Source organism: Ictidomys tridecemlineatus, chromosome 2, assembly GCF_052094955.1.
Source record: "Ictidomys tridecemlineatus isolate mIctTri1 chromosome 2, mIctTri1.hap1, whole genome shotgun sequence".
Taxonomy (NCBI): domain Eukaryota; kingdom Metazoa; phylum Chordata; class Mammalia; order Rodentia; family Sciuridae; genus Ictidomys; species Ictidomys tridecemlineatus.
The window spans coordinates 203,569,565-203,583,026 of record NC_135478.1 but is presented as its reverse complement, the minus strand read 5'-3'; the positions used below and the strand labels follow the sequence as shown (position 1 = coordinate 203,583,026).

At 32.4% G+C, this 13,462-nt stretch overlaps 1 protein-coding gene across 2 annotated transcripts in view; it reads left to right on the top strand.

Moving 5' to 3' along the window:
• Positions 1-13,462, top strand: part of Cfap69 (cilia and flagella associated protein 69) — a 68,342-nt gene that overhangs the window by 37,305 nt on the left and 17,575 nt on the right. For both annotated transcript variants that reach the window (XM_040291473.2, XM_005334684.4), the window contains exons 10-16: positions 1,164-1,212; positions 1,299-1,420; positions 3,727-3,943; positions 5,874-6,038; positions 10,184-10,302; positions 11,780-11,898; positions 13,364-13,445. In XM_040291473.2, the coding sequence (XP_040147407.1) occupies positions 1,164-1,212; positions 1,299-1,420; positions 3,727-3,943; positions 5,874-6,038; positions 10,184-10,302; positions 11,780-11,898; positions 13,364-13,445 (873 nt within the window). The remainder of the gene's footprint in view (positions 1-1,163; positions 1,213-1,298; positions 1,421-3,726; positions 3,944-5,873; positions 6,039-10,183; positions 10,303-11,779; positions 11,899-13,363; positions 13,446-13,462) is intronic.

Genomic DNA, 13,462 nt, shown 5'->3' with positions numbered 1-13,462 from the left:
TCAGTAAGTTTTCATCATTGTCCTTGTAAACATTCTGGTGAGTTTCATAAACATGAATCAGAGTAATAGCATCCTCATATTTAAAGAAATCATATGGATCTTAAAATAGTAAGAACATAAAGCTATACGCTTAAAATCTCAGGGTTTGCCCTGTAAACTTTCCCTAATATGTAAAGTTCAACTAGGTTATCACTGTCAGGAATTATTAGTTCCCTCACTATGAAATGTTTGCACTTCTGGTCATTCTTCAGGGATTTTCATGTTAAAATTAATTTTCCATGTTGAAAACTAATTTTATTACATATATATAATGAAAGTGAGAGTGGTTGGGACAGGATTATTTAAAAAGAGAAACTATTTTAAATAACTGGATTTTCCTCCCTTATTGTGTCAAATAAAGTGTATTAGTCAGCTTTTTCACTGCTATGACTAAAGGACCTAACCAGAACAATTGTAAAGGAGAAAAGGTTTATTTAAGGGCTCAAGGTCTTAGTCAATAGTCAAGGTCTTAGTCAAGGTCTTAATAGTCAATAGAAGGCCAACTCCATTACTTGGGGCTCAAGATGGAGGAAGAGTGTGGCAGAGGGAAGCAACTCAGTGGTGATCAGGGAACAGAGAGAGAGACTCCACTGGTCAAATTCAAATATATACCCCATAGCCACACCCCCAATGAACTACATCCTCCAGCCACACCCACCTACAACCAGTTATCACTCAGTTAATCCCATTAAGGATTAATTCACTGATTAGGTTAAGGTTATAGCTCAATCACTTCTCTTCCAAACCTTGCATTGTCTCATGAGCTTTTGGTGTCACATATCCAAACTATAACAAAGGTATAGACAATTATAGAAGTAAAATAGGCCTAATATGTTTTTTGAGTTCTTACTAAATTTTAAACTATATCTTGTAAAATATACATAGAATAACATTCAATACTTAAAACCTACAAAAGCAAGTTTAAGTAAATTGTAAGTCTATCTAGCTACAGTCTTTTAATTTCTTACTTTCATTCCTAAGGTTAATAGTACTTACAAATTCAAATGAATTACAGTAGGAGAAATTGATAAATATATTTAAATACTAGGTAAATATAGGCATCTGTACCTTATCTTCCATCCTGATTAATTCATCTTTCTGCTTGTTTTGTGTATTTGTATTAGGAATGTGGCTTTACCAGGGACTTGATACTATTTGCAACCTTTAATGAAGGTAAAACACATAAATCTTTAAATGTCTTGTAATTGCCTTGATGAATCTTTGTATATAATTTTACTTGCTTTTGTTTCCCCTCACAGTTAAAAGTCAAAATCCTTTGGTAAAAGGCCTTAAGCTTTCTAATTCCTGTGAAGATTTTGAGTTGAAGAAATTGCTATTCAACATAATTGTGATCTTATGTAAAGATTTACCTACTGTACAGGTAAAGAGTAGTAAAAATAGGAAACTTAATAAAAATCATTTCATCTTATAGTATAACTTTTTTAAAAAAATCTTTCTTTAATTTATGTCTTTATCATAGAAAGTAAAAAAAAAACTTACTAGCCTGAATTTCAGCTTCTAAACATTTCCTTTAATTATCTATTAATAAATAACAAGTACCTCAATTTAGAAGTTAAGAGACTTAATATGTTTAGTTTTCCTGAACTAGAGAAATAAAATAAAAGAAGTTCATACAGACCCATCCAACCTAGTCTGGCTCTGGCCATAATGACAGAGAATCATTTAATGCTGAAGAAAATCATTACCCTCTGTGATGCCAATATCAAACCTATGAACCTGCTTTTCACCACACAAACCTAACATCTTTAGTTTTTGTTACTATCCATTAATTTTATTAATTTATTTCCTGTGTAACAAGATTATATAATTTAAAAAATATTGAAACTGAATTTCACTTCTGTCTTATCACCCTCTAGCTAGTGGCTTTGGCAAAACTACTTAACTTCATGAGATTTAGTTCCCCTTCTGTAAAGGAACCATCATAATATTTCTGCCCTGCTCATGGGTCTCTCGTGAGGTTAGGATGAAGGCTTTATAAACTATAAAGTGATAGAAAAATATATTACTAATAATTCTATTAGTTAAGTTACTGCATTAGATAAATTTTCTTTTAGTTCTAAAATTCTTTCAAGCGCTTTTTTGTTTTCATGAAAAAGAAGTAGGAATTCATTCTATCATTAATGATGTAAATGTGATATAGTACAGAAGTTAATGCTTTTGTCAGGTGGAATCTCAGCTACCTGGGACTTAGAGAAATTAAATAATTATGTTCTTCAACAGGTTAGTTAGTTTCTCTAAATCCAGCTTCAGCATAGAGGTAACACCTACCCCATGGAATTATTATGAGGACTTAAATGAGCCTCAGCATTTTTTAGTTAATGTCACTTTGAGGAATATGCAAATACACATACACACAGATGTTAGAAATTTTCAGAAAAAAATATTTTTGTAATTATAACTTTATTGTTTGTATCAAAAATATATAGTGTGTAGAACCTAAATATATTTTCTGAAATGTCAAATAGAAAATCATTCCATAAAATATGGCCCATTGTTACAGTAGAGGATTATATCATTGTTAAATGATGATATGAAGACAGTAAACAAAATTTATGTTATAGTTTACAAACCAATTTTAGTTGATTGAACATTTTATAGAAAAAAGAATCAAATAGCATAAAGGTTATAATGAGGTTCTTAAAGCACTTTATAAGCAATGGAATCAATTATTTTTTATGTTATATACTTGTAGCCCAGTAATAATGGTGATAATGTATATATTTCAAAAAAAATTCTCCACTTAATTCTAACAAAAATGCTAGAACAGTTATCTCTGGTTTCTCAACTCTTAATCTTGTATACTCTTCATGTAAACTATAAAGCAGATGAATTAGAGTTTAGAAAATTCATAATTGTTATAAAAAAATTAATAGAACATTCCAAATTAATAGAGTATTAAATATAGCCTAGCATATAGTCTTTTATAGTCTTGTGAACTGTAAATATGCATTAAGTAGAGTCAGTTATAATATTAACTTTGTTGTCATTTTACAATATCTATGCATATTTTGTTTTTATCAAAACGTTAAATTCAATGAAATTTTAAAATACAATTAAGTATGGCTTGTGACTTGAGAATTGATAAAATATTGGTGTTGGCATAAATTCTGGTATCTATGACTAAATATTAGCTCTAGTCATTATTTAAGACAAAAATTATTTATGCTAAACAACTGAATCTGAAGTCTTTCCTTTGAGAGGTGAGGTGTAATATAGTGGTGGAGCACTTGCTTGGCATGCACAAGGCCCTAGGTCTACTCCCTAAAACAACAACAAAGTTTCCTTTGAAAGAAGGGAATGAGGAAAGAAATGTCAACAGTATATTAATGCCCTAAGTTTTTCTATTTGTATGGTTTTATTAGAATCAAGAACTAAAGTACATATATGAGCAGCCTAGACAAAAAATTAGTACATGTATTATTGTCACCTAAAGAGTGCATACCTCAGAAAAGGGGATCTCAACCAACTGCTGTTACTGTTGAGGCTTTTGTTGTTATATTTTTGGAGTTTTTAAAATATCTGTCATAGATGTGATATTTGGAAAGGTATTATTTCGGAATTATCAATAAAACATCATATTTGAAATGTTTTATTTAATTTTCTTAGATTAAATAATGTTATTTGAGTTATACTTCTAACAAAGTTATCTCTTGCCCTTTCTCATAGCTATTAATTGATGGCAAAGTTGTTTTGGCTTTGTTCACCTATATTAAAAAGCCTGAGAAACACAAGATAATTGAATGGTCTGCAGCACAGCATGAAGAGTTACAACTGCATGCAATTGCCACTTTGTCATCAGTGGCTCCTTTATTAATAGAAGAATACATGTCATGCCAGGGAAATGCTCGAGTACTGGCATTTCTAGAATGGTGTGACAGTGAAGGTGAGTGGCCCTTCAGGAGTCCTGTCAAAGATCAAATCTACACATTTCACCTGTACTCTCAACATATTCATAGAAGAAACAATGAAGTACTAGGTCAGGGATAGTTTAAAGGAATGGAATATATGGAAAGTTGGCATTTTCAGAAATGATATTGCCAAGCAGTGAAAGAAGAATGATACTGGAGAGTTGATTCTCAGTGTGGAAAAGTAAAAATTAGCTCCCTTTACTTAGTTTTTTTTTTTTAACCTCGAAAACAGGTAGATTTATTACCTGAGATACTTAGTTAAAAAAAATTGTAAAATAAATCAAAGACATAAATATGAAAAGTTAAACTGTAGCACTCTTAGCAAATATGATACTATTAGCAAAGGAAAAGATGTCTTTGAAAAAACTCATGAACTTAACCTATACAGGAAAAGGATGATATTTTGACAATTATAAAAGTTTCAAAATGGCTGAATGACAAAAGTCTGTATAAAATAAATATCAACCTACAATTTGAAGATATTTTCTACTCCTATAACTATTAAAATTGAGGTTCATAAAGAACTCCTACATATTAACAAGAAGATAATTTATTAGAGACATATTCAAGGTATAAGGACTTCCATGTCACAGAAAACCTCAAATTAAAAAAAAAAACTAAAATGCTCAACCTTATTGGTAATCTGGGAAATGCAAATTAAGATTAAAATTCATGGTCTGGGGATGTGGCTCAAGCGGTAGTATGCTGGCCTGGCACGCACAAGGCCCTGGGTTCGATCCTCAGCACCGCATACAAATAAAGATGTTGTGTCCGCCGAAAACTAAGAAATAAATATTAAAAAATTCTCTCTCTCTCTCTCTCTCTCTCTCTCTCTCTCTCTCTCTCTCTCTCTCTCACTCTCATTAAAAAAAAAGAATTGAAATGCAAATATAAATAAATATTTTTTAAAAAATTCATTACCATTTTACATTTTACATATTTGAAAAAATTAATTGAATCTATGTAACTTGGAAATTTAGATAAGATTTAATGATGGGCTGGGGTTGTGGCTCAGTTGTAGAGTGCTTACCTAGCATGCATGAGGCACTGGGTTGGATCCTCAGAATCACATAAAAATAAAGATATTGTGTCCACCTAAAACTAAAAAATAAATATAAAAAAAGATTTAATGAATATACCCCATGTGATTCCATTGTCTCATGAAGCTGTTCTCTGAGGGAAGAAGAGGACATGAATCAGAATGTTCATTATGGCAGTTTTAACTAGTAAATGATTCATTTATAAATTGAATGCTAAACACAATTAAAATTAATTACCTACATATACTTTTTACAGTGTGAATAATGTCAAAAATATAATATTAAGTAATGGAAGAAACTTGCAAAAGACACATACAACATGATACATTTGAGTAAAATTTTAAAGTACATATTTCTATTCAGGAGTATCTTAAGGAGAGGAAGAAGGGACAGTAGCTTATTTTTCTGAAAGAATGAAAATAAGTATGACAAAATATTAACAACTATTTAAATTTATATATGCTCCCTCTCCCTACCCCACTATGAGTCAGTCACCTTATATCAGAGAAAAAATTTGCCATTTGTTTTCTTGGGATTGGCTAACTTTACTTAGCATTATCTTCTCCAACTGCATCCATTTACCTGCAAATGCCATGATTTTATTCTCTTTTATTGCTGACTACTATTCTATTGTGTATATATGCCACATTTTTTAATCCATTTATCTCCTAGAGGGCATCTAGGTTGGTTCCATAGTTAAGCTATTGTGAATTGTACTGCTATAACCATTGATGTGCCTGTGTCCCTGTAGTATGCCGTTTTTAAGTCCTTTGGATATAGATACATATCAAATATATTGTTTATTTGAAATGTTTTATGTTTTAAATTTCTTGATGTAAATTAAATTATTAATTTTTCTCCACAGATCCCTTTATTAGTCAAGGTAACAGTTTTCATGGTGCAGGTGGCCGTGGCAACAAGTTTGCCCAGATGCGTTACAGTTTAAGACTCCTGAGAGCCATGGTCTACCTTGAAGATGAGACTGTGAATACAGATCTTTGTGAAAAGGGAACAATTCAACAACTAATAGGTAAAATGTAACATGGCATTGTTCTCCTGAAAGTAGGTCATTTATAATACCAGAGGTTTAGTTTGAAATGTTTCTACACATTTGTCTTGTCTTTATGGCTGAGAAAGTCTTGAATATTTTCTTGATTTCTGTTTTATATTTTGCTATAAATCAATTTTTTCTTGATAAAACATAATAATCACTAATCCTTTAAACATTTGTTTCCTCAATTAAGAAACCATTTCATTTAGGATTCCCCTCTCTCTCTTTTTTAATGGACCATTGTTGTTTCATTCTTCTAGTAATGAGATCATCATGTTTGGCCAAGCCTTTTAGAGCCGTTTTAAAGAAGTATTTGACATACTGAAACACTGGTATATTGTATATGTTAAAATGCATACATGAGTTTCTTTTCTGAAATGAAATATCAGAATATCCTTGATTTTCTACTCAGAATTAACTGTGTTAAGTCACTTTGTCCCTAAAACCATATACATGTAATCCCAGAGTGAAATTTAAAAACTTCTAAACCAAAGTTGTTTTACTTTTTGTTACTTAAAAATAAGCAGTTCTCTAGCCCTTATCTTTCCTGATTTTGAAAAGTAAAAGCTGTTTCAGTCATTCATATGCAGTGATTGTTTCATGCAAATAATATACAGTTGGTCCTCCAGATCCTTTACATCCATGGATTCAACCAAACACTTATCAGAATTTACTCAAAAAAGAAAAAATTATGTCTGCATTGAGCATATACAGACTTTTTTCTTGTCATTAGTCCCCAAACAACAATTGTCTTTACTCCCGAAACATAGCATTTACATTGTATTAGGGATTATAAGTAATCTAGAGATGATTTAAAGTATGCAGCAAGATACACATAGTTTTATGCAAATACTGTAACATTTAATGTAAGCATCCAAGGATTTTAGGATCCCAGCAAATTCTGGAACCAATCATTCAAAATTACAGATGAACAACTATAATCTGCTAAATTAGCTTTCCTTTACTGTGACAAATACCTGCGATAAATCAATTTATAAAGAGCAAAGGTTGAGTATGGCTCATGATTTCTTAGGTCTCAGTTGTTGTCAGTTGATCTGTTGCTTCTGGGCCTGTAGAGGCAATATATTATGGTAGGAACACTTGGCAGAGGAAGCTGCACATCTCCTGGTGACTAGGAAGAGAAAGAAGGGGCCAGGGTTTTAATATCAGCTTCAATGGCAGGCCTCCCATTGACCTAACTTCATTACATCAGGCCACCTCCTAAAGGTTCCACTACCTCCTAAAGGTTCCAGTACTTCCCAGTCGGTCACACCACAGGCTTGGGACCAAGTCCTCGATATATGGACCTCTGGGAGACATTCAAGATCCAAACTATAGCCCTGATGGATGTTGATTAATTATAAATGCCTACTCAAAACCTTCTTCTCATTAAAGTACCTTCATATCCATCATTACTGGAGAGCACTGGTGCCCTCCAATTATACTGCAAGTAATGATAAAGGGATATACCAAAAAGGGACTAAGCAAAAATATTTACTTTAAAAATTTGCCTAAGATGACCAAATTTGAAAGTTTATTTTTATTACACCCATGTTCATGCTGTTGTGCAAATTTCAGTGTTAAGGCCCCAACCTAACAGGAAGTACAGTTTTGCATATATAGGAAGAAATCTTAATCCTACCTGGGCTGAAGGAATGGATTAGGGAAAAAAGAAAGCAAATAATAAGAGTTCTTCTCTTAGTAGAACTTTTTCCCTTTATCTAAAAAGAAGCTTATCTTTATCACGTGAGTTCTAGGAGGCAGTAAACTTGTCTTTTTTAATCTAACAGGGCTTTGTGGTAACATGATCAAAAAATAGTAATTAAGCTGGGCACAGTGGTGCATGCCAATAATACCAGTGACCTGGGAGACTGAGGTAGGAGAATTGCAAGTTTGAGACCAGCTAAAGCAATTTAGAAAGGTCCTACTCAACTTAGTAAGACAATGTCTCAAAATTATATATATAAGTATATATATATATATATTTAAAAAGGGCTCAGGATGTAACAAAGAAACCCAGTTCAATCCCCAATAGCAAAAACAAGTAATTGCATTATGAATGCAATTTCTATGTAAATATACTTTCTGTGTAGACACTGGGATTACAGACATGTATAAATGAGGACACTGGGGATCTTGTCCCTGATGAAAGCAAAATATAAAAGCTTGTGTTACCCTGCATTATCAATTTAGGTACCTAATGAGTAGTATAAAGAGAAAATATCACAGAAACTAAGATGAATGGGTAGTTTTCAAGGTTGAGCAGGCTTAATAGGAGACTATGAGAGTAAAGTTTGTTTCAAGATTTAAAACAAAGGTTGGTCTTTCAGCAGAGAGATAGCATGGGCAGACATAGTGCTGAAATGTGCATAGTTATGTGTTCAGAAATAGTTTAAGTAGAGCTAAAGTTTTGTGAATACAAATGCTGTGAGATAAGGTATTTTGTATAGTCAGGGACTAAGCTGGAAAGTGCTCTACCACTGAGCTACAGTGGTAGACAACAGAGTTTGAACTTCATTCTTCCTGGGAACAATTTAATGATTTTGATCAGATGAGGCTACATATATAATTCTGTGTTTTAGGAAGAAAAGCCTGGACAAAATAGAATGATTTAGAATAGAATAAGGAGAGAATAAAGGCAGGGACATGAAAGGTAGCTATATATGAAGAAAATAGTTCAGTATAAATGTACTGTGTGTTACAGATCATGGGGAAAGTTATAGGCCTACATTCCAATAGGAAAGAGAATGAGATAATCTAGAAAAGAAAAACAGACCTGTGGCCAGCCAGTTACAGGATATCCTGATAACAGAATTTAGGCCCTTCTGTTCATGGCATGTCCCTGCACTGGCCCTCCAGCAGGTTCAGCTGTCTTCCAGAGGTTCTGAGGCCACACCTGTAATTCATCCTCATAGGTCCAACAATAGCTGCTTGGAGCCATCTATGGTAGTAGCTATGATTTCTTTGGAAACATAGTTCTATACCTTCCTACTAAAGACAGTCATCCCTTTAACAGAGGAAAAATTACTTTGGTTCAATATTTAAGCCATAAAGGAAATTCCTGTTTGAGGCAAAATTTTATTCTGAATGTCATTTTATCAGTATTAATGTCTGGTTTTTAAAGTACTTTTCAGTTTTGATTAGGTGGGAAGAGTTTTTAAAGAACATAGAATTCATTTACCTAAAGTTGAGGAGAAGCAGCAAGAAATAACAGAGGGCTGGGGCTATAGCTCAGTGGTAGAGCACTTGCCTATCATGTGTGAGGGTCTGGGTTTGATCCTCAGCACATAAAATAACTAAATTAAATAAAGGTCCATCTACAACTAAAAATATTACATATTAAAAAATAGCAGAAAACATCCTTATATCTTCTATGTTTGTTTTAAAAAAATGGCTCTATAAACCATGAGAAGAGGAAGAGATGAGGCAAACTATAATCTTGATATTTTGGTCATATATTTGCAAAAGTATTAATTTCTATCTCATGAAATTCTACATACTTTTTTCTTTGGGGTAGCAGGATTTGAGCCCAGAGGTGCTCGGCCACTAAGCCTCAACCCCAGTCCTTTTATTTATTTATTTATTTATTTTAAAATTGTGAGATGGTGTCTTGCTAAGTTGCTTAGGGTCTTGCTAAGTTGCTGAGGCTGCCTTTGGAACTCACGATTCTCCTGCCTCAGCCTCCCAAATTGCTGGATTACAGGAGTGCACCATTGTATCTAGCTAAAATTCTACATATTTTTAAACAAAATGTGTTGGGCAGAGTATCAAGTTGTTAGAGCATCCTTTAGCGACACTATTAATTCTGTACTAGAATTTCTATATATGTGAGACTAATGATTGTATTGAGACATTCTATGTATGTGTGGGGCTTTTATATGTGTATAAATAGGAAATCTATGCAGGTGGGCTACTGATTGGTTGTATTGGTTGTATTGAGAGCATAAGTAGTCCATTTATTACCCTCTGTCTACAGCTTCTAGGTTTCTATGCAATGAAAACAGGCCCTTCTAAAATAGTTTCTCTAGCTGACGAAGATTTTTGGAAGAATTCCAAATATTAACTGAATAAAATGAAAATATGGTATGCAATAACTTTACATTTTTAATTTTTTTTCATTCCAGGAATCTTTAAAAATATTATAAGTAAGACTAATGAAAAGGAAGAGGCCATTATTTTAGAAATTCAGTCTGATATATTACTTATCTTATCTGGACTTTGTGAACACCATATTCAAAGGAAAGTATGTATCCTATAAATCAAAATTTTGTTGAGATCTCCCAATCATATGAATTCTTTAAAATGTTTTTCTTTTTTTAAATATTTTGGTTTAATTTAGTATTCTTCTTTATAATTAATTACAAACAATATAATGTACAGATTTTAAATATATTTCATTAGGTTTATTTCTAATACTCTAATTCAAACATTTAATATTCCCATCTCCCTATAAAAATTGCTTATCCCTTTAGTAGCCATCCCCCTCCATACAACCAGTGTTCTGATTTATATCCCTATATATTGGTTTCATTTATTCTTTAACTTTATAGGAGTGGCATCACACAGTATTTACTTTTTTATGTCTGCTTTCTGTCATCCCAAAGAAATAACATATATATTTCTGAAATATATACTTATTGTTTAATATATCAGTAGTTCATTTCTTTTTATTACAGAATAATATCCTATTATATGAATATATCAAAACCTTTTTATTTATTACCTTATTGATAGAAACTTGGGTTGTTTCCTTTGGGGCATCATGAATAAAGCTTTAATGAAAAGTCTTAAATGAGTCTTTTTTGTGCATATAATTCTTTCATTTTTCTTGAGTAAATACCTAGGAGTAAAATTGATAAACATAATGTTGTATCTTTATCATTATCAGAAACTGCCAATTTTCTACAGAGGACTGTTTTGTTATACATGTTATTTGGAGGTTTGAATTCATACCTCAAACCAAAAGTTAGAATAGGAGCTTGATTTCCTTTGATCTCTTTTAGCTACACAATAAATTCTGAGTTTTAGAACTTGACAGCTTAAATAAACAATAGATGAAACTAAAAATATAAAAATGAAAAATTATGAAGGTTTAGATAGAGTGATTTTAGGAAGAGGCAACAGAAATAGTGAATGTAATTTTAGCTCCAGACCTTGATTCTCCAAACCTGTATTCTTATGCCTATACCATGTGCCTATACTCTTTTAGAAACAGACTCATAATCTTGCTTATGAATAGAATAGATCAAGATAATGAGAAAAGTAATTAGTAAAGGAAAACTATTAAATGGTAGTAATTTTATATACATTATTAAAGATTTAACTACTATTTATATAGTAATTTTTCTGTTGGGAGCATTTTAAAATCTTCCATGATAGTTATTACTATCTAGTATTCATCTGAGTTCTAGACAGCTCTCAAGGAGAGCACTCCATGGTTTATTTTTATAAAAAGAGGAGAGAATAAAAAAAATTATAAAGGGATATTAAGTTGGTATGTTGATTAATATCCTCTCTTAAAATGATTTAGAATAATCTGTCCTAAATTCCTGAGAACAAATGAGTATAATTTTTTGATCATATTAAATATACTATTTTCCAAACAGTGTTGATAACAATATTTACATGATAAAAAGTAATTTCAGGGGACAGGGTGAAGTTGGGAGGAAGAGATCACATTTTTATTTCAAGAAATAATTGTTAACAAATTTCTTAAATAGGAAATTTTTGGAACTGAAGGAGTAGATATAGTTCTTCATGTAATGAAAACAGACCCCAAGAAGATACAGAGTGGATTAGGCTATAATGTGCTTCTTTTTAGTACATTGGACAGCATTTGGTAAGTATTACTGTAATCAAGTTAGGTAGAATCACAGTATAAGAAAATTAAATCTATAGCTATATACAACAATTTTCTTTCCTTAAAACCACACCACACAGATATCTTATGCTATGCCTTTTTCTTTAAGATAGTCCAAAAATCACACCAATATCTTTTGGAAAGTAATCTCATTCATCACTCAAACAGTAAACCACTTTTTTATCTAAAATTAAATCCTTGTTTTTCTGATTTAAACCCACTCCACATTGGCCTAGTCTAAAAAAAGCAGAATGATTCACTGTTATTTATACAACATTATTCTTATATCTTGCCTCTATGTTTAGCCTCTCTGTTTATTCTAGTGGTCAGTAGTGTGTTAGTATTTTTTGATCCTTTGCATTTAGACATTGTCTAAGTTGTTCAGAGAAACAGAATCAATAGAATAATATAAAAGAGATTTGTTTTAAGGAATTGGCTCACATAATTATGAAAGCTTAAAAGTCCCAAGCTGGGGGAGAATGTCTGCAAGCTGGAGACCCAGGAGAGTTGGTGTGTAGTTCTGTTTGGTGATTGAAGACCTTAGGACCAAGAGAGCCAACGTTCTAGGTTCCAGTCATAAAGCTTGCCAGGTTTAGGCCCTGACTTAGGCCCTGGCTCCTCCCTAAGAGGAGCAAGTTTTTAGTTTGAGTCTCAGGGTTTATGTGCCAACTCAACAGTCAGACAGAGGAGTTCCCATTTACTCACACTTTGTATTTTATGTAGGTCTTTAATTAATTGATAAAGATACACATTAGGAGGGACATCTGCTTTATTCATGCTACATGAACTTTTTATCTCATTCATAATCACCCTCACAGACTAACTGGCTAAATGTCTGGCCATCACAGAGGTGATAAATAAAACCTACTGCTTAAATGGAAGAGGTCAAGTTCTTGGCATTTGGGGCATCAGCTCCCCTACCTTACCCCCAACAAACATCATCATGAAATAAGCAGTAGAAACAGGGTCCCCTGTGTTCAAGAGGGGGCCAGAGTTAGGAAGGGGACACAGGGAGTTGATCCCAGCAAGCTTGCAATGCCCGAGAGGAGCTGAGATTAGTCTTTGTTACTATTGACCACCACCACCACTAGCACCAGCAGATTATTCAGCCCATATTCCCCACTGAAGAAAGCTATAAAAGTAGCCCTGGAGGAGATCTTTAAGAATGAGTCATTTCATGAAAGCAAAAGAGAATGTTGCACCTGCAGAAAAGAAATAGGCAGTTATAAAGAAGAAATGATTGTTTTTGGTTTTAAGAAGTAGTTGAAATTAAACTACACTCGTATGGATTCTTCAAAGTTCTATTTTTAAGTAAAAGTATTAGCTATTTGATTTAGGGAATGAATAAAAATATTAAATATTCTTTGAAAATGCTTTGATAGAAAGTTCTACAAATTGGGATTTAATAATAAATTTTTATCAAATGAATTGCTTTTAATTTAAGGTGCTGCATTTTGGGATGTTATTCTTCAGAAGATTACTTTCTTGAAAAGGAAGGTATTTTTCTCCTTTTGGATGTATTGGCAGTAAGTATGGTTACAAC